The sequence below is a fragment of the Egretta garzetta genome, unplaced genomic scaffold (genome assembly GCF_000687185.1).
Source record: "Egretta garzetta isolate BGI_Z169 unplaced genomic scaffold, ASM68718v1 scaffold117, whole genome shotgun sequence".
Taxonomy (NCBI): Eukaryota; Metazoa; Chordata; class Aves; order Pelecaniformes; family Ardeidae; genus Egretta; species Egretta garzetta.
Genome location: NW_009260479.1, coordinates 808,935 through 830,722, shown reverse-complemented (window position 1 = coordinate 830,722; position 21,788 = coordinate 808,935). Strand labels below are relative to the sequence as shown.

Here is a 21,788-nt window from a genome sequence, read left to right as displayed (position 1 = left end):
AAGGGCCCCCTCTCCTCATCTGGATCCTGAGCATCGTCTTGGCTGGGAGTACAGGGGAACCAAGCAGCCAGGGAAAGGTCCTTTGGCACATCATGAAGGTGGGATTTACATACCTGAAAGGAGAGATTAATTTCAACCCAGAAAGAAGCAAGGAAAGTGAGAGAAAGAAAAAGTACCTACAAAACCTCAAGGAAGGCTCAACAAATGCTGAGAAGGATTCTAAGTTGATTCCTAACATGAAGACAATTAGGATGTGGATTCCTAAGCAGGAGTGACATCTCACTGCCCACACATGTGCACAGGAGGCCTTTGCCATTTTCAGGTGCTGTAAATATGCTGTTTAAGCACCCCATGGTGTCTGTGGGGCTGAGTTAGAAGTAAAGAGCCAAGCTGCGAGATGGTAGGTAAGATCATAGCCTCCTGATTTTGGCTGGGGTGATGATCCAAAGGTATGATTCATTTGCCTGAATACCAGTCTTCTGTGATGTTCGATGCCCTATAGTATCCCAAACATCCCTATAGGCCTGGCAGACAAAACTTGAGAGATACGTGTGTCATTCTAGAGGGGCGGACACCTGAGACCAAGGCAGTCCATTAGACATGTACATCTGGGTAATTTAATGATGCTGTAGAATCATAGAATCATGGAATGTTTTGGGTTGGAAGGGACCCCTAGAGGTCATCTAGTCCAACTTCCCTGCAGTGAGCAGGGACACTGCTAGCCAGATCAGGTTGCTCACAGCCCCGTCCAACCTGGCCTTGAATGTTTCCAGGAATGGGGCATCTATCACCTCTCTGGACAACCCTTTCCAGTGTTTCACCACCCTCATTGTAAAGAATTTCTTCCTTACATCCAGTCTAAACCTACCCTGTTTTAGTTTAAAACCATTACCCCTTGTCCTGTCACAGCTGGCCCTGCTAAAAAGATTGTCCCTGTCTTTCCTGTAGGCCTCCTTTAAGTACTGAATGGCTGCAATCAGGTCTCCCTGCAGCCTTCTCTTCTCCAGGTTGAAGCCCAGCTCTCTCTGCCTGTCCTCATAGGAGAGGTGCTCCAGCCCTCGGATCATTTTTGTAGCCCTCCTCTGGCCCCGCTCCAACTGTTCCATGTCCTTCTTGTGTCGAGGGCTTGAGCCAGACACAGTACTGCAGGTGAGGTCTCACCAGAGCAGAGTAGAGGGGCAGAATCACCTCCCTCAACCTGCTGGCCATGCTTGTTTGGTGCAGCCCAGGGTATGATTTGCTGTCTGGGCTGCAAGCACATGTTGCTGGCTCATGTCCAGCTTTTTGTCCATCGGTACCCCCAAGTGCCTCTCAGAAGGGCTGCTCTTGATCCTTTGTTCCTCCAGCCTGTATTGATACCGGGGGTTAACCCTGCCCAGGTGCCGGACTTGGCCTTGTTGAACTTCATGAGGTTCATGCAGGCTCACCTCTCCAGCTTGTCCAGGTCTCTTTGGATGACATCCCATCCTTCTGACATATCAGCTGCACCACTCAGCTTGGTGTCATCTGAAAACTTGCTGAGGCTACACTCGATCTTGTTGTCTGTGTCATTGATGAATATATTAAACATCACTGGTCCCAGCATGGACCCCTGAGGGACACCACTTGTCGCCGGTCTCCATCTGGACATTGAGCTGTTGACCACTACCCTCTGGATACAATGTGCTAAAGTGTTCTCACAAGTCTGGAGACTTAGAAATAAAAAGAAAAAGAAAGATTTCCTGAATTGGTGAATAAGCCAAACAAACTTTGTTCTTGCAATGAACATTTCAATGAGCAACGACAGTTTTCACAGGCAAAATCTAGTAATTTTTCTGCCAGGAGAAATAATATAGGACTGTGCAAATGGGTACATTTCCTGCCTACTGAGGTTTTTCTGGGCACAGTTCACCGAACCAAGAGAATGTTGTAAAATAGTTTTTCAGTAAATGGGTTGACTGTTTTCTCTACTGACTAATAAACCTACTTTTTGCAATAGCTGTCATACATGATGGGTAGCGAGCTTTTCAGCATAGGCGACTTTCATTGTCCAGTGTGAGTATAAGGGGGAAAGAATATATGTTGGCATGTGTGGTGGTTTGACCTTGGCTGGATGCCAGGTGCCACCAAGCCGCTCTATCACTCCCCTCTTTAGCAGGACAGGCGGGGAAAGAATAGATGGAAAGAAAAAAACCCAAACTCGTGGGTCAAGATAAAGGCAGTTTAATAAAGAAAAAGCAAAAGCAAAGGCCGCCTGTGGTAGCAAAAGGAAAAAACAAGATTTTTTTCTCTACTTCCCATTAGCAGGTGATGTCCAGCCACTTCCCGGGAAGTAGGGTTTCATTATATGTAGTTGTTCCTGCCAAAGACAAAATGTCACAAAAGATGGATGTCCCCCCTCCTCTTCCTTTTCCCTTAGTTTTTATATCTTAGCTGACATCATATGGTATGGAATATCCCTCTGGTTGGTTTGGGTCAGGTGTCTTGGCTACGTTCCCTCCCAAGCCCACTGGTGGGGGGAAAATATTGGAGACACAGCCTTGATGCTGTTCGAGCACTGCTCAGCAGTAGCCAAAACACTGGTGTGTTATCAACCCCTTTCTACATACCAGTAGAAAGCGCATCCCTACGCAGCTTGACCCAATACAGCATGCGAAGAGATATCAAATGAGCAAAGATATTCAAGACAGATGCTGATTTTCTGTCATCCTGCCTACCATGGCATATCTTAGTGAAGTGGAGTTGAGGGACTCCCTAGACTATCTGTTTTCATTGATCAGAGCTGACATCACTGAGGCATCCTACAGATCACATCTCCACCTCCCAGGGCTAAGGCAATGGTTAGCCTCTTCTCTGTCCATTCATAGTTACCTTCCTCTCACATACACCAGACTTCATTAAGCCTTGAGAATGGGGCCCTCCTTTTCATTGCTGCCTTAAACTGATCCGTGGCACTGCTCTATGTCAGTTTGGCAGGAAAACCATATCCTCCTAAAAATGCAGTAAATGGGAAGCAGACTATCTCCTTGAAGGGCATACATGTGGATACACGCCATTTTCAACTGCCAGGGTCCAAACCTCAGAAAAGCAAAGGCTGTGCAATTAATCTAGTGTTCTCCAGCAGCCTGAGAACCTCAGGTTGTTAGCCAATATGCAGTTCAAATGCTCTGCAGACCAACATGAGATATGGACATTAACATGGATGGGAAACACCAGCTTATTGGAATGGATATAATCTGTCCTCTGAATGAACTGAAAGCCAGATATTTATTTTCCAAATTCCCTGAATATTCATCTTCCCTGCATGGAACAAAACAGCCATATGCTAGCCACCTGTTCACAACGCAAGCCTCATCCTGAGTTTATTTTCTGTTGTGTGTATCTGTGTCTTTATAACTATATTCACACATACAGAGCACACTGGCACCAGCAGCCAGGGCGTAGAGCTAAGATGAGAGTGCCTCTGATGACAACTGGCCTTCTGGGACCGGGGACAATGGCTGCGGTTGGACAAAGCACATATTGCTTTCTTTGTGAAAAATAGATGTGTGTACTTCCACACAGTGGGTACACCCACAGCAGTCGTGTTGTGTAACAGCCTGCTGAAGACTCTGTCCTTTGGTGGCCAAGGTACACTGGATCCCTTTTAGTTCTCTTGTGGTGTCCATGTAAGCACAAGTCTAAATAAAGACTAAAGCAGCTAAAAGGTTCCTGCTGTTAAAACACTGGGTGCCAATTTTTTTTCTTTACACTACCAGGCCAAACCAACAAAAGCTTTGGTGCAGAGGTTTGGGTTTTTTTTTTCCAAAGAAAGGAGTTTTGCCTCACATCCTGTGTAAAGAAAGGCAGATGGCAGAAGGGAAAGAACAGATTTATTCCTTTTGGAGTGAAGAGCTCACTCAGAAGACATTTTTGCAGGGATTGTATGCAGTTTCAAGATGTTTTTTTGAGGTTGGCAAGGTCATGTCTATGTTGAGGAGCCAGTGGGCTCTGCAGCACGCCCTGCAGTGCTGGTCCCTTCCCTGTTAAGAAAAGGAGGCCATCAAAGCGCACTCTGTCTCCCTGGGCACAGATTTAGCAGGGGCTAAAGTCCTGCAAATGAGTCCTGCACTCAAAACTGGGCCCTAGCAAAGAGCTCTTTCATTATGAACATAGCCAGAGAACTCTTATAAACTTTCCAGTACAGAGCTGTAGCTATCATCCTCCAACTGCTATACTGCCTAGGGATTTGCTCTGATGCAAAGTAGCACAGCTCAACTGCCCTTGACAGAGCTCAGCTGGGTTCATCTGCCAGAAGCATTGCAATTTGTGCAGAGGCAGTAGCATGTTTTGACTGCTAAACCCTAAGCTAGTACTAAACTCTGTCCTTAACACAGCCTTTCTCTTTGGAAAAGTGGCTCATGAGATCCTACCCAACCCCGTCTTACTAATCAGCTGAAACTCCTCTCCCTGTAGGTTTCTGGCAATGTACACCCAGAATGTGATTTTATGACAGAGCTGAAGAAAAAGGAGGCTGAATGTCTGGAGGACTCAGAAGAACGTGGGAATGCAACAAGACCAGGTATCCATTGTGAGGGATGAAAGCAACACCCCACCAGAGTCAGGACACAGCCATGCTGCCAATGTGCACATTTGAGTGTTTTATTTATTGTCCCATACCCTTGTTCTCTGGTCAGCAATTCTTCCATCTACTCCCATTCCTTTAAATTCTTTTTTTCAACATTTTTTTCACATTCAGATATGGATGGGCAATCTATCTGAAGTGAATCCGTGTGTCCTTGTACTATTCCTTCCCCAACTGGATGCTATCATGGCATCATGCTTGCTATGTGAAGGTGAGCTGACCTGTAAAAATAGGGTAACCCCTTAATAAGTACTGTAACCTAGTCTTTCTTCCAGCATCACTCTCCCTCTCATTTTCACAATACATTTTCATTTATTGCATTGTGTCTGAAAACCCACCCCAGTCTAACACGGAGGTCTAACTAAAGCAGATTAAATAGTCCTCTGGAGGTGTTTATTTCTCACTAAAGAAAAAGAAAAAAATAGGGCTAAACCACTTTTTTAAGATATGTAAAGGGTGGAGGGTCAAAGTTTAAAAAGTTTTTTTATTTTTTTAAATGTTACTCAAATATACTTAAAACCGCATTTCACTTTCTGTCTGAGGTTGCAAGAGAACTTGGGACAAATTACTGTGCTGGCCAGAGGCAAATGCTGGAGACACTCTTGCCTTACCATGCCCAAACATCCTCTTTCACTTCATGAAGGAGCCAGGTGATGTGCTATTATGGTTGTACTGCTATTGTTGTGTGCATGCTCAGCAAGAGCATTTCTAAAAATTGGAGGTGAAGACAGAACATTGCAAATTCCTGCTCTCTAGTTGGATCGGACAATTGCTGCAAAGACTTCAGTAGGATCAGAGAGAGCTTAGCAGTTCTCATATTTTAAGCATTATCCATAACTGTATATAATCCCATAGTCTGTGATGAGGTCCTGAGACAAAAAACGCTGAAATCAATAGAGTGATTTCCATTGGTTTCCATAGGTTTTGGGATCAGCTTGTTGCATGAGTTTTCTAGAGCTCATATGGGGGTTGTCTAGGTCAGAACTTAAGCATGGGGCTTTATGCAATTTATGCTCTGATTAGCGTGGGGTGAAATTAGAGGTAGAGGAATGAAAAATGTGATGGTTCTTTAAGACCAAGGTTAGAGATACAGAGCAGAATTTTGTCACTGAAGTAGCATGCCTTGGGTCAAATGCAAGAATGTGAAAACTAATGCCTTTGTGACTGCTTACTCTCCAGGTGAATATGGCTAAGAAAAAAGAGCAAGCCGATACGGAGGCAACAATCTTACAGGAAAGACCTAGATTTGGCAGTTCCACAAGAAAAAGAAACTGCAAAGCCCAACCTCTGCCTCACCCAACACATGCTAGTTATAAATGAGGGATAAGGAAAATCCCTTTCATCTGTGCAGCTTCATTTCCTGGGATTCTCTTACTTATCCCTCATCTGACTCATAAATCTTTTTATGGAAACATGTTATCCTCATAGCAAAAACTGCTTATTCCAGCCTCTGATCTGCAAAGAAGGAGTAAGCCCCAAGGAAGGTGGGGGTGAGAAGTGATATATTAGAGGGGTGAGTGGTCAGCGAGGCAGAAGTCTGGTAGAGCAGTGCTTCCCAATCTTCTTCAATTGACTTCCTTGTCCCTGATTTATTTCTTCCTTACCCCTTCATACCTCTACCTCTGTCACCTCAGTTCTCTCACTTCTTCTGATTGTTTGTCTCCAGATAAAGTGAAAAGTTTTGTATCTGACTACCTGAATGTACACATGCAAAATGTCCCATCAACTTTGTGAGATGCTAATGGAGATGATTCTCTTCTCCTGGTATAATCTTCATACCAGCAAGAGATTTCCTGTTTTTTATCTTCTATGTTATGTGCCTCTTCACTGGAAAAAAATAAGTGCTTCTGTTTCAGCTGGGATAGTAGAAAGGAACTGCACAAAGAAAGGCTGGTCTGACCCATTCCCTCCCTACCACATTGCTTGTCCAGTAGAAGATGAGATTCCGCTTGAAGAAGTAAGTTTAATTAAATAAATATATAAGCGGTGTGTTGACATTCTAGAATTCCTTTCTATTCCTGAAGACCACTGGGGAGGGAAACTCAGCTGAAGCTGAAATTTCTTACCAAGTATGGAATGCAATTCCAATTTTACTCTAGTCACTTATTTTGGAGAATTACTTAGAATGTTTTATTATTCAGGTATAAGAGGGTAATAAAAATAAAGCCAGCTGCAAATGCCATACGATCATGCAGTTCTGTTCAACTTGCTCGCAGACATAACAGCTAGAGATATATCATGAAATGTTCATAACACATGAATTAAGATAATATCTGTCAGCAAGATGGTTTTGTGGCATCACAGCATCAGTATAGCAAATGAGCTGTCATAACACCACTATTCCAAACTCAGCAATATTTAAGGACAGGAGAGTTTTCTGGTTTCTCATCCTGCCTAGCACAAAATATCTAATTCAACAAGGAAATAAAAATAGAAAATGTTTCAAAACCTACATCTCTGTAATTCAGATGAGAATTTGACATATTGCTTCGGTTAGATTTGCACAATTGGAGATATTTAGAGTTTATCTATACAGGAAAAAAAAATGCTTGATCTCTAACTAATAAGCATACAAACATACTGTGTTTAGCTTCCTGTAACTCCTCTTTCAGCAAAAAGAAGCAAGCCAAAATATTATATCATATTTCAATAAAAAATACCACAATACTGAAAATTATTATGGTTACATAAAGCCTCTTTTGTGATCAGGTTTTTCTGTCTTATTAGCTACTGTGGAGAAAATGAGAAGTAACTCAGTGGAAAGAACCTGAAGAAATCTCCACTAAGTTAAACCTGATAGAAAGGGGGTAGAAATCACTTTAAGTGATTAAAAATTAATTGTCTACTCTAACTCTAGATCTCTACCCTTCCTCTGTACAGGTTAAACACTGCACTTTTTTCTTTATTTGTACAAGTTAGGTGAATACTATCCTTTTTTGTCCACTATAGAGAGAATGAAAAGAACATTTATACTGTAGTTGGTGAAGTCCATTCAACTTGCTGGAAAGAATTTAGTTTATATCGTCATTTTGCCTTCCCTTTAGTTTTTGTACTGACTACTATCATGCTGTTTAACTAAAACTTTCTTTCCAGCCTCTAAGCCACAGTACCTGCTGTTCTCCATAAACACACACACACTGAAATGCAACTCTTCTCTTTCTTTCCTTCTTGTACTGCTTCCTTACATTTCTTAAATGAGTCTATGGATTTTTTTAGCAGTAACCCACATTTTGCCTCAAGGTAAACTCCTCAGTTGTAGGTTTATCCACTTAAGGGTTTGATTATTTTCTGTGTTTTTCATCTCTGATTTGTAAGTGGAGGTTGACAACTAAGGTCAGCCTAACACAACTTTTATATGTTTCTTATGGAGCGGTGCCTTCCAGACTTACTGGCTAGCTTTGTAGCTCTAAGGGACTTCTCTGAGCTCTGGCTGGGACTGTGCAGAGTCAGGCACACGGGTAACCACAGTTCATCCACCAGACAGAAAAGGCCACCATGCATTTTTTCCACATCATTTAGCTTTATCAGTCTCAAAAAATTACTGTGTAAGTCTAAGCTAATCACTACACAGTCAATCTATATTAGTGCTTTGATCAGGGTCGAGTGTGAGCTCTTGATTATCCCCACTTACCACATTTACGCTGAGGAGTGCTCTCAGAAAAAGTGGTCTGGCTTCCTATGGATAAAATTAACCTGGAAGACAAAAGCAGCACCTAATGTGCTCTGACCAGTAGTAAAAGTTCAGCCCATGGGATTAGACTACAGATAGAAATGCACACAACATGGATGTAGGGTCCTCAACACCAAAGGCTTTGCTCTACTAAAACAGACCTATTGGCCTGCACTTGCTAAGGCAGGTGTAGGGGTAGATTGGTAGATCTTTTTTCTTGCTGACAGAAAGCGATAGGCTCTCATCTTACAGTGAGTTGAAGTGACTTCTGGGGGTGCTTGTTTCTCTTTATAAACTAGAAAAGAAACAGAATAAGAGAAACAGGACTGTGTTAACAATTAAACAGTTGAGTCCTGTGGCCATACTTTCACATTGCTCATTTTACTCTAGACTCAGCTGCTCACACTTAGGCAGCTAATTTTTAAGCACCTAAAATAAATGAAATAAATCCTACCCAATGTAACCTTATAATGCCTTAAGTGAGACTTAAGGCTCAAAACAAGTATCTGCCCTTCCCACAGTGAACTGCAGCAATACATTGCGTAGCTGTGTAGATTTTAGGATATAAAAACATTGAAATGGGACCCAAGAGACAGACCATGTTAGATTGAAGGGAAAGATTTGCAACCTACAGCTTATTAAGTCTATTTTCTGCTTCTATGTGTGATAGTTGAAGTCAGCTATATACTCACTCAGAGATCATGTCTGATAGAAGTGCCATTTCAATTGAAATTGATTTTGATTGACATTTTGACTGAGTAAGAATTGAGTTTGGAAGCAAGAAGGAAGAGTAAAAAACCAACCCCAGGGAAAAAAGCCACCAACACAATAAAAATGGAAAAGAAGAATAGACAGCAAAATTGTAAGTAAGGAAGCAGAGTGAAGGGAAATGGAGAAACATGAGGAAAGGCTGACAGAATTCTGTATTCATCATGCAGCCAGCTACCAGCAGGATTGTTCTGCTATTGCTGTAGAGAAAACACAGTATTAAATGCAGTGCTTATAAAAATGCATAAGAGTTTTTACAATGCCTTCGTGGAAGACTGGCTTAGTTTTTTATGGGTTTATGAATGAGCTGGAAACCATCCTGATCAACACCTGTTTCTTTATCAAACTGGGCTGTATCCACATAGGTATGGAATGGGTCTGCAGAAAAAAAACACGATGAGTGATTTCAGTTGAATTTTGCTGTGGGATTAAAATGTGGTAGTGGGGAAAGCAGTCAGGGATGCAAACGGATTGGAAGCACCAAACAAAGCAAAACTGCCAGAATGAGTAAAACAGCTGTCATTTGGCTTCAAGTTATGTGACAAATAATTCTCTTTCTTTATAGCAATCCTACTTTTCTACTATAAAAATCATCTACACTGTAGGATACAGTGTATCTATCACCTCACTCATTATTGCCGTGACAGTTCTTATCGCGTTCAGGTATGTAAAGTTACCCTCTCACCTTGACTCTAATATAGATCTAATATCTTAGAATGTACGAGGCAACATTAAACATAAAAAAGTAATCTAGATAGAAATCCAGAAGAATAAAAATTAAAATTTCTAGCCAGGCTAGAAATGAAAAGTGATCAGAGAGCAATGGACATAAGAAGAATCAGAACTGGGAAATGAGCCCTGACTGTCGATCGGTAAAATCAGCAACTCACTTTGATCCTAAATAACCAATAGATAAATTTGATTGCTTTACCTGGAATGGAGATATTTTAAAAACTATGTGTGCTTGCCTCTTATGGATTTAGTGAATTTTATATTGCTAAGAAGAATGTACACAAAGAACTCAATTCTGAATCAATGTTCCGGTGGCACTGTATGTATTGCTATTGAAATATTTACAGCTAAAGACATGGTTTGAAAGTTAGGCCATGATTTGGCTACATTTAGTAAGATCTCTTTCCTACTGAACTATCCAGCTACCAGGAATTTTCAGGTGTAATTTAGAGTATCTAGAGTGAAACATTATTTTCTCATTTAATGTAGATCTGATGTTTGCTGCCGTGTAGAATTTATTTTATTAATCTTTGTTTATTACTTGTATTTGTGCAGGACAACAAAGAGTTTGATTATTATGCTGTGAGCATTAGGTTTTTCTGGGGAAAGTTTCTTGACCTCTATTGGTTCCTAGCTCATGTCTGGAAGTCAAAAGATATGTTAATTGACATCCACTCTGACCTCAGGAAAACAAACTGGCCCAAATAAGGGGAAAGAAAGAAACAATGGTCATACAGAGGCTTAGCAACAGGGAGGAAAAAGTTATAGTTAACAATGGAGTTGGCATTTGAGTTCAGTAATAAAATTCTGCACACTCTAAGTGAGCTTTAAGATTGGGTGAGCCTGAGATTACTGTATCTGGATGGAATTCAGCTTTTAATGGATCTCTTTGTTAATTAGCTAAAGTCCTCAGCTCCAAATGAAAACATAAAGTGGAGGCTGAACTCCTCCAAAAGTCTGCATTTAATAACAGTCAAAAAAATTAATCTGAATTAACTGAACGTGAGAATTTAAAATAGATGTGCCAAATTGTTTTAAAGCAATTATCTGCATTCAGTTAAGTCATAAGAGTAACTTTGGTAAATAAAGGCAGAATTCTTTAATTCTGGATAAGGCTGTCTGCACAGGGATTTAACACAATTTAACTCACCCACAGCATTTTGCTGTATAGAAAGTCTTGCAAAGTAATCATTACCCTGTTCATCGAGAAAACTGTCTAGTCAGTTGAGGATATCTCTGCGTACTTGTTCCTGGGAGTGGTTCAGCCACAGTTACAACTGTATCAGTAAAGATCATTCCTCAAATGCAGATTTCTCTTGGCCCAAAATAATGCCACCTAAAAGTCTGACTCAGGTATACCGAACACAAATTAAAACTGAGATTCCTGGAATTTGGCAGACCAGAAACATCACCAAGGTATCACCTAACAAGAAAGGAGATTAAGATGTAGACCGTGGGTGAATTGCTTTACACAAAGGAGGTTTCTATCTCTGCCTACCTGCAGAGAGAGCTGAGTGAATGAAAGTGTTCTTTCTATACGTGCCTGGAAGTACCTGAGATGAAACAAGGACTTATTGCATATTTGAATTACTGCCAGTACCAGTCAGCTAATTACCTCAGAAGGACATTTCTTCTTTTCTTACAGGAGACTTCGTTGTCCCAGAAATTATATCCATGTACAGCTCTTTTTTACTTTTATCTTAAAAGCTATTGCTATTTTCATTAAGGATGCTGTCCTTTTCCAAGAGGAAGACATCGATCATTGCAGCTTCTCTACAGTAAGCACATGAAAAGCAGGATGCTGTGGTACTTGATGGTTTTGCATAATGTCTATATATGGTTTCACTTTTCATTGTTCTTTTTTACTACTTTTTTTTTTCCTTCTAACCCAGTAGTGAAAAATATATAATTCTTTTCTTCAATATGTTTTGTCTCCATAAGTGTGCACCTCAGAACTTCTACATTCTGAATGCATCAATTTGTGATCCTGTAGTACTCTAAATCACATGTAGACTTTGTCATAGAAATAAAGTAGTATCGTTACACTATTATGCTTCTATAAACTGAAGCCTAAAATTGAAGATCTCTGAGCATCTCATAATACAACTTTTAAGAGATGTTTCTTCTGAAGATGTTGGATTTTGGAAGCCCTGAATTGTACACCACAAGACATGCAAGGTACTAGACAATCAGCTTAGCTTTGGTCCAGCCACAAATATTGGCAACACGGCAATGGTTTTCAAACAGAGTTTTATGGGATGATTCTTCTGCATTGCTCATGGCCACACAGAAATTTAAAACTGAGCTTAAGCAGGAAAATGAAATATGGTGGATCCTTGAATATACATTTGTCCAAGGGCTATGGAGCACTTGACTCTGCTCATACAAGCTACGCTGAAGGAAGTGCGTTTTTGGGAGAAATCACGTTCTTGGGAGGCTAAGCTATATTTCCAGCATAGAGTTAAAACCCAAAATACAGTGGAGATTCCTGGCTATTATGATGGTTAAAACCTTACTATTCATAAAGCCATACTGTATTTGAAGCTTTCCATTTAAACATGTGTGTAATTGTAAGATCTTTGTAGATCTCAGCCAGAATTACAGATGCCTACTGCCTCTGCAAATCAAACACATGTATGCACCAGTAACACCAAAACTATGACTTTCCTGTTCCCTAGACTGAATGCAAGATCTCAGTTGTTTTCTGTCACTACTTCATGATGACAAATTTCATGTGGCTCCTAGTAGAGGCTCTTTACCTAAACTGTCTACTACTCTCATCACTTTCTCATGGAAGAAAATATTTTTGGTGGCTTGTTCTCTTTGGCTGGGGTAAGTAAGGCTTGTACATGAAATTAATAAAAGGCAAGATGTTACAAAAGGCGTTATCCATCCCATTAAAAACACTGGATGTCTGCCTAACTGGGCATTGCTTTGATTTTATTTTTACATGCAGTCTAGTGAGGAGTAATCAAGTTTTTTAAGATATGGCATTGAAGTCCCTATGAAAAAAGCAGAAAATTAAGTACATTTGGGAACCTACAGTGAGAGATCCAGTCCATTTAACCTTCTTCTCCCCATTGAAAACACAGATTCCTCTAAGGAGCTATCTCAGTCACCTAAGTTAGGTGTACCTTGCTTCAGTTCATGCAAGAATGTGGTTACATAGTCATCTTCTTAGAATGGGTCCATCTGGAGGCATAGCAGGCATTTTTGTAGTCCTGGTATTGCTACAGCCTCTTTTGCATTGGGCAATTGTGTGAATAAAGGAGCTCTATCCACTAAATAACAGTGCAGGCATGAGGCAGCAACATCCCCACTCCTTTTTCTTGTAGTCTGCAAGATATCTAATTGTTCAGACCTTTGTGATGACTTAGAAATTAAAAATTAAGCAGTTTCCCACATAAAGCTGGTGTGAAAAGGAAAAAGCAGAGAACTCCCTCCTGAGGATATATGGCAGGTGAATGCACTTGCCCAGGGGAATTTTTTGTCCATTCAGGAAGGCAATCCATGCATGTTGCCACCAAAGGTTGAGGTAGGACTGACAACGAAGCAGACTGAATCACTTTTTGTGTTTTAGGGAGACTTCAAGTGCCTTTTTAGGAAGGTGTAAGGTAGGCTGCATCCCATTCTGTGTTCGTAAAGTGGTAGTATTATTATGATTTTCAAATTTGGTAAATTCTTTTACCCAATATTTTGTCATGCAAAAAGTGTGTTTACTAAATAAACCTTGGTTTTGATGAGCTATCTGCATGCAAGTGCCAACTTCAGGTGAGATCACACACCCAAAATATGTTCATCTTAGTTAGAGGTTGCAAGTTCAGTTGTCTGTGACGGAACTATATCATGTGCAAAGTGTGTCCCTTTATATCTTCACAGTCATGCACAATCACCAAGTAGTCAATGCCTTAACTCTTTTCATTCCATCATGGAGATTTCTTTTCAGGCTTATACCACGAGTCTAAAGCAATTCCTGTTACATGAACCGGCCACAAAGGGTAATTCCAGTTCTGAAAACGAATGATCGGTATCAACACAGCAGAGTTTCAGTAGACAAGATTTGGAATAAATGATGAAATTACACAACCACAGTTTTTATTTAACTGTCTAACAGGTTTTCCAATGCTTTTCACCTTTATATGGATATTAGCAAAATTCTACTTTGAAGACACAGCGTAAGTCATTTTTTCCTACATTATTCTAGATTCCTGGGTTATATTTTTAAAATAATGATAGTGATGAAGGCTTATGTAATTTCAATTACAAGAGAAAATAATATCACTGTATTACCCACCTTTCCCTATACCACCAAGTAGATTAATGCCTGTGGTGGAGTTCTGAATTTCCATTCCACTATGGACATAGTGAACAGGGATTACAATTTCCGTTATAGTGTATTATGGCAATGATATTGCAATTGTGCAAGAGATCCTTTCCAGGAACCTGAAATATTTATCTGTGTTCCAAGAAAAAACAGTATTCTAATCAGATAAACAAAATAAGGAAGGAAAATTTTAGGAGTTTCTGATACAAAATACCTCCTGGTATTTCAGAAGCTTGGAATGCTCACTATTTTATACAGACAAAATGTTTAATGTTTTATATTAAGTGTCTTTGAAGAAAAAAAAAGCTACATCTTTGTATCAGTCAGGGCATCATCTGTTTGTCTTTTGTCAGAATCTTTGCATCCATGGCTGTCACTTAACACATCAAGATCACTATTTCTTTTTTAAAAGAGTAAGATAATCTGTGAAGACTCTCTCCTGTTCAAAGCAGAGTTTAGGTATTTGAATACTTGATCTATACCTGCACTTCCATAGAAATATCTCTCTTCTGATTTTCACTGACACTGCTATGTGGTATCTTAACTGTAGTCATCACATAGAAGTCTTTTCTAAACTTACTGTTATTTTCTCAGATGCTGGGATATTAATCAAGGCTCTCCGTACTGGTGGCTAATCAAAGGACCTATTATAATTTCTGTTGGGGTAGGTACTTCTAAATTGCCAACATTAATTAGAAGAAAAAATACTTTTAAATTGAAATCTGGTTACTGTTTGCTGAAATATTGTTTGAAATAAGGAAGAGGAATGGTACAATTTCTTCTGTAAGCTTGCCTATATTTAATGCAAACTAAAAAGTCACAGGGAACTGCCCCCTGCCCCAAGCAAACATTCTTCAAAGAAATGAAAGATTTCATAGAATTGTCAGTTTGGCTGAAATTAGTGTCAGGTGAGAGGTTAAGCAATCCTTACAATATTTGAAAACACAAGTTTTAACCTAAGCGTCCAGAATCATCCATACATTTTAATACAAACTTTCAAGAGCAATAGGTTTCTGTTCATAGGTGATATCAATGATAATAGTTCTTGAGCCTGACACTTATTGAATAAACTGATGGGCTTTAAATGATTATTGTGTATGATTACTCCCACATGTCATTAAATCCAAGCAATGTTTGAGAAAGCAGCTAATGGATGACCTCATGGCCATCTATTAAAAGCTTAATTTAATTGGAGGAGAGATGCATATAAATAAGGCATACATAGGCAAACAATGTGAATGAAGAATCTCAAATAGAATTCTGGTCATAGTTTGCCACGTTTCAAGAAAATATTGCATTTCCTTCTACCTCCATTATTTTTCCTCTTACTAGTGCTCATCTGACATCCACATTTGAAGTGAAGAGATTCAGGGGACTGCAGTGATGATTTTTATGCCGGAATGTACTTAAGCCATCACTGATAGATAAAATAAGATTGGACTTTCTGGTAAAATGTGGACATTTTTAGGCAAAACTAAGCATTCAGCCTCATCTAAAGAGCTGGTGTGTACAGACACACACAAATGCATAGGGAGAAACTCTCTGTGGAAAACTGAGCAGCTTCACAAACCTTGGTAAACTGTGCCAGATTGCTATTGTAGAAAATTTGATTTGCAAGTTAGGATTGACCCTAGCTAGCTTTGGAGCTGAGGTAATGCTCCTCAGTTCTCTTCAGCGTCAACAAAGAGAAATACAGACTTTTGGTATATGATTCATCTGACTTATGATAGACGTCTACATTTGGAGGAGGTGACTTGTCCCCCATTCTACCTGAGGCTCTATTGGCTATACTGGCTGGGTCTCTGTTGACTAAACAGTGATAACAGGGTGTTCAGCTCAGATACAGACCTGTCATTGTAGATATCTACATTTAGTCAGATTAATTCTACTAACAACATCTAAAGATATTAGACAGAATTGAATGCAATAGCCATCTCAAAAGAAATCAATGTTATATGAGCTACAAAAAAATAAAAAGAATCACACAAAAATAGTTCACTTAAAGTCAAATTCTCAAGTTTTCATCTTCAGCTATTTCTGTAAGAAGGAATGTAACCTGTTGAGATGCTTGAATACTGCCAACAGGAATGATGTTAATGCTCTTTACACTGGTGTCATTGGAACTGCACAAATTGCATCATAACTGAAGTAAAAAACCCCAGATTTTCATTGCAAAGTTTTACATGTGAAAGTAACCTTGTCTTTTTTTTTCCCCAAAAATATTTTGAACAGGTCAATTTCATCCTATTTATCAACATCATCAGAATTTTGCTGAAAAAACTAGACCCTAGACAAATCAACTTCAATAACTCTTCTCAGTACAGGTAGTGTATGGAATTAAAAAAAAAAAAATCAGTTATTTTCATCATAAAAACTTGTATCATCTTTTCTAAAATGAGAGGCACCTGTCCAGTGCCACAGACAAGCTCGGGCTGGTATTATATTTTAGAAATTCCCAACTTTATCCCATTCCCAAGGAAACTAGTCAAAGGATAAGACCCATCTCACCTAATAGTGACCATCTAAACATGATGTAGTCAGATCACTTCAGATATCTACCTTGCAATGGCAATCAATGGAGACACTATGAAACCATTAATTCAATCCACATTAGATGTCTGATTTAAGGTAGCATAAATTACTCTCTGTAGATGCTTTTTCCCATACATGAATTATAAAGGGAGTCTGCATATTATTTCCCCCGAATTTGCTTATAAATAAATGTCAATTTTGGAATAGTTCTGATGGGACAAATATATTCTATTCCTTTGTGTCTTCCTGAACCGCAATCTCATTCAGAAAGACAAAATGTCCAAATACCATAAGAAAAGCCATGAACATGGTATTGCCAATAAGGCAATAAGCATAAGAAGATTGTTTCCAGCTAGTTTCTCTTCATGCTTTCTGCATGATGTAGTCCTGTAGTCCCAGGAGATATGAACTTCACATGTAGATACTCAGATCCTCTTTTTAACATCTGTTCACTACTGTTGCATAATGCATGCATTAGTCTTTAGTCAGGAAAATAACATTACCTTTCTTCTTCTCATGTCCTGTCCTAGACGTCTCTCAAGGTCAACTCTGCTTCTAATTCCATTATTTGGCACCCATTATATTGTGTTCAACTTTCTTCCGGAATATAACAGCCTGGGGGTTCGGCTGTACTTAGAGCTCTGCATTGGATCTTTTCAGGTAAAATGACTGCAGAGGCTTCAGTTCCTTCTTAATAGATTTTCTAATTTAATCTAGTGTCCACATGACAACTACTACTGCACAAAAAAATCATTGGATCTTGAAGCTAGTGTCTCCTCACAGAGTTCATGTTTTTTGCTGAGTTACAGTATCTGAAGATGTGACCTACATCCTATCTGGCTGTAGGCTAGACTGTATATATGCAGATTTTTCAAATACAAGTCTTTCAGATGCATGTATAAATTGGATGGTGGGCCAAAGTCAAGCATGGAAAACCTTCTTTGCTACCAATGGTAATACGCATACCTTCCCTGACTTCACTGGCAAGATCAAGATGATTTGGGCTGACGTTAAATTATCCAGGGGTAATCAAAGCTGTAGGTCCATCACCCTTTCAAATTCTTTGGCAAAGAATAAATTGATAGGCAATCATATAGGCACAAAATAGTGACAGATGCACATATTAGCCCCATACAAACTACTACCCTGAGGTACGCTACATGCTTTTTCCTCCTGGGTAGACAAAATATTTGGTGTACTTTGGATGCCTCCAACTGCTCTGAATTGACACACGGAGTATGGACAGCTTGAGGAGCTTGGTGCTAACTAGAACAGCTACTGGGGCTGCTCTGACAGACCCTCCAGGTAGTTTTGCTACCTGAGTTATGAGCAAGGCAGCACCCAGCTGCCCTTTTCTTTCCTCCATTTCCCTGTGTTGCACCTCAAAGTTTACAAGAAGCAGCTGTGGAAAATCCTACAAAACTTTACAAGGGAGCATATCTCCCACTGAAGGGTTGCATAGCATCATTTGTCATGACATCACCGAAAATCCAGCAGTTGTGCTGGTTTAGTCCTCTTGAGGATGTAATTCGTTGTGTCGGTCTTGTCCAATATATCCTGCCACACCTTAATCCTGACCCTTCGTACTTGGAGCTGGCCTTACATTGAGTTAATTAACAATGTAAGGAATAATAAGTAAACTGAATAGAGGGGTGAGGCGTTTAGTTGGTATCTGATCACATAGGTCCATTGACCTCATAGTATTTTCCTGAGTTTAATCTCAGAAGTACTTAATCTCATCTGACATACTGCAAAGACAGAGAAATTGAGTGGAAGGTTGTATGAGCTCCATACATGGATCTTATGAAATCTGTTTCCTTACTGGTTGCATTGTGTAAAGAATTAGCTCACAGTGTGTTTGGCTGTAGAATAGACCATGCTTTTATAAGCATAACGTGGGAGAACTTCAGTTGCCGTATCATCTGTTCTTAGGAATTTATATCGCCTTACTGAACTTACTTTAGTGAAATGCCACTAACTAGTTGATTAGCTGACCAGCTTTATTGGAGATATATAAGGAATTTTCCAATTGATAACAATACTCCAATGTATAATGATACTGATTAATTCACATACACAGCACTGTCATGAAGTCAGATAGTGCAAGTGGCTTTTTCAAACTATACTAACACTCAACTTTTTAATTTTTTTTTTTTTCTAGGGGTTTATTGTTGCAGTTCTCTACTGTTTCCTGAACCAAGAGGTAAGGGACCTATATCCTTTACAATATGTCTTTCACTGGCAGATATATAAAATTAATAATCAGTTTCATACAAGCAGATAATAAAACCTTTTAGTTTCTTAGGATTGTCTGTTAACATGGGAATCAATGAAACTGAACTTCGTTTCAATTATCTTCATGGGAATGAAGCCATCTAGTGGAGAAATGAACTTTTACTACTTTGCTATTCCATCAAGTATTTTTTATCTTTTCTGCATCTTTTTGTGCAATAGCAGGGCTTGGGAAACCCATGCTAGGTCTGGACCTGAAAGTACAAGCTGCTGCAGTGATGCAAAGAGATCTACAGTTAGTAAAAGTTTGTGATGTAATTGGAAAGAATTTAAAATTATGCCGATTGTCCCATGCCAAATTATTATTTTCTAGTATTTTTAATATGCTGATGAAGTTTCCCAGTGTTTCTTCATGTGGATAAATCTTTTCTTCCATTTAGAAAATGGAAGTCAGAATTTTAGTCTCAATGGGACGGGAATCATTCCACTTAGTTTTGTAGCCAGACCCATTTATAGAGTCTAGACATTGTGATAAGGCTGCATCTTCAATGAATTATATAGACAACATTACAGTTTATCCTCCATATTTTAGAATGGGTTGAAACCCTGGAACTTCACCCTCTTTTCTGACTACAGGGTAACTGAGATGGCTGTAGTATGAGTGGGATTCACTCTCAAACTACACTAAGAGCCTACTGGTTTCTGCCTAAAAAGGGAAAACCTCCTGATTCATGTGTTCTACCCCACAGAGCGTCCCCTAGGATGTCAAAGGTGTGTTTAGGAGGTGAATCCTGCCCCTAATCATCACAGTCAGTGAAACTTAGAGAGATATTGAAATGCCCAAGTGCAGTTGTCTGTGTTTAGAGACACCTGACCCACTATAGACTCCCTGGGCTGTATTGACTAAATTGCCATTTTCTATAGGGCTGATTTCAAACAGTATGCAAGTGTCTACATGCGCCACAGTCCACACTTACTTGACACTGTTGTCAGAAATTTCTGAAATGTATGTTAACATGTCTTCAAATATGTTAACATTTCTTAGCCTTTTGACTGAGTTTACAGCTATGAATTGTTGACTGCTCTAATGACCTTTGTGCTCAGTTAACACTCCTGTTCCTTACTCATAATAATCCTAATCATTTTTGATAGTAAACCATAGCTGTACATCCAGCTTGACATCCCAGAGATACAACATACAACACTTCAAATTAGAAATTTCCTTCTTAGTAAACATCTGAGAGGGTACATTTCTAATGAGAATCAGATGTGAAAGCAGGTTTTAGTGGCTTGTCTGGACCCTTTGCATGTTTCTGTGAACATGCCAATGCATGGTATACATAGTTGTCAACAACAGAATGGAAATGTCTTCTGATTTCTGATCGCCTTCACCTCACGGTCTTAAAAAGCAAAGTATCATAGAATCATAGAATGTTTGTGGTTAGAAGGGACCCCTAGAGGTCATCTAGTCCAACCCCCCTGCAGTGAGCAGGGACACCACTAACTAGATTAGGTTGCTCAGAGCCCCGTCCAACCTGGTCTTGAAGTAGTATTTTTTCTCAGACACAAATTGGTGAGTGTCAATTAAGAAACCTGCTGCAGATTATACTTTTCTAGAAACAGATGGAAACAAGACAAAATCCCTTAACAACTGAGGAAAAGCAAGTAATGTGGAGAGAATATGTTTAATTGTGTAGGCAACGTTGGTGAGACTATTACCAGAATAAACTTTCAAAGGAATAGTTAAAAAAAAAAGGGAGAAGATATAAAAAAAAAGGCTGATAAAATATTTGAGTGGTGGAGAAAATATTTTACAGTGCTAGAGTTAGAGACCTCAAGCTCTTTCATTTCTCAGAAGAAGACTGAGGTAAATTGGCTATGCATAAAGATGTCAAAGTATAAGTACTTTGATGGGGGAAAGTTACTTAGTGCTGACAGACTTTTCAGTTCAGCAAATGAAGGTGGACTGAGGATCACTAAGTAGAAACAGAAACCAGGAAAGTTAAAAATGGAAGTGGGACTTTTTTTTGTTTATTTAACTGTGTGACAGTCTAATAATAAACTTTGATTGTTGGGCCTGTAGTCATTAAGTAGGGACACAGGACTGGGCAGACTCACATAAAGTGTGTCCTTACTTTGTGAGAGGAAGAGTGGGGTTCATTTACTCTTTTCAACATGGGAGGCCAACTCTGAAATAGCCACACTAGACATTTGCATCAGTGCAGAGGAAAGAGCATGCTGAGACAGGCTAGATGAAACATTCTCTGGAGGATCCTACTTTTCTCTATCAGCTAGAAAGGAAGCCCAGAGGGACTAATTGGACTGAGATGTCTAAATTTTACATTTCTCTAGCCACCATTTCTGTCTTTCCCACTGGTCTACTTCCAAGCAGTATTTGACCACAAAATAGCATTCTCCTTTCTTTTTGAGGTACAAACGGAAATTGGCCGGAGGTGGCATGGTAAGAGATATGGACTTATGCCAGTGTGGAGGAGGACAAGATGGACTGTGCCATCTAGTTCTGGAGTAAAAATGACCACATCTGTGTGCTAAAGATGGCCTCAGGATCTGGAGTAATCACATTAAAAAGCTCAATTAGGAAAAAAGAAACCAAGCAACAAACAAACCAAAAGTCCCACCAGATATAATGATTGCAGTTTATATTGAGCAAATTGGAGGAGTAACCACTTCTAAAGCAATTCTGCCTATCAGACTTACTTTGCAGGATGAGCATCACAGTGACATATTAAACACTGACTGGCTGATCACAATAGCCCTCACACTGATATACTTTGCACCACAGAAAACACAAAACCCACCTCCTTTTGATTCACTTCCTGTGCAGTTTCATTGATGAAGTACATAGCATAACGTGTCCAGGGAGTGGACACCAGTAGTACCCTTCACTGACACCATAGATGACCAGC

At 39.6% G+C, this 21,788-nt stretch overlaps 1 protein-coding gene across 1 annotated transcript in view; it reads left to right on the top strand.

The window, feature by feature from the left end:
- GHRHR (growth hormone releasing hormone receptor) overlaps positions 1-21,391 on the top strand; it is a 26,588-nt gene extending 5,197 nt beyond the window's left edge. Inside the window, 12 exon segments of the mRNA XM_035899657.1 lie at positions 4,435-4,540; positions 5,146-5,253; positions 6,460-6,560; positions 9,607-9,704; positions 11,419-11,551; positions 12,452-12,605; positions 13,888-13,948; positions 14,692-14,761; positions 16,330-16,421; positions 17,160-17,289; positions 18,791-18,833; positions 21,240-21,391. Coding sequence (XP_035755550.1) covers positions 4,435-4,540; positions 5,146-5,253; positions 6,460-6,560; positions 9,607-9,704; positions 11,419-11,551; positions 12,452-12,605; positions 13,888-13,948; positions 14,692-14,761; positions 16,330-16,421; positions 17,160-17,289; positions 18,791-18,833; positions 21,240-21,391 — 1,248 coding nt within the window.
- The last annotated feature ends 397 nt before the right edge of the window (positions 21,392-21,788 follow it).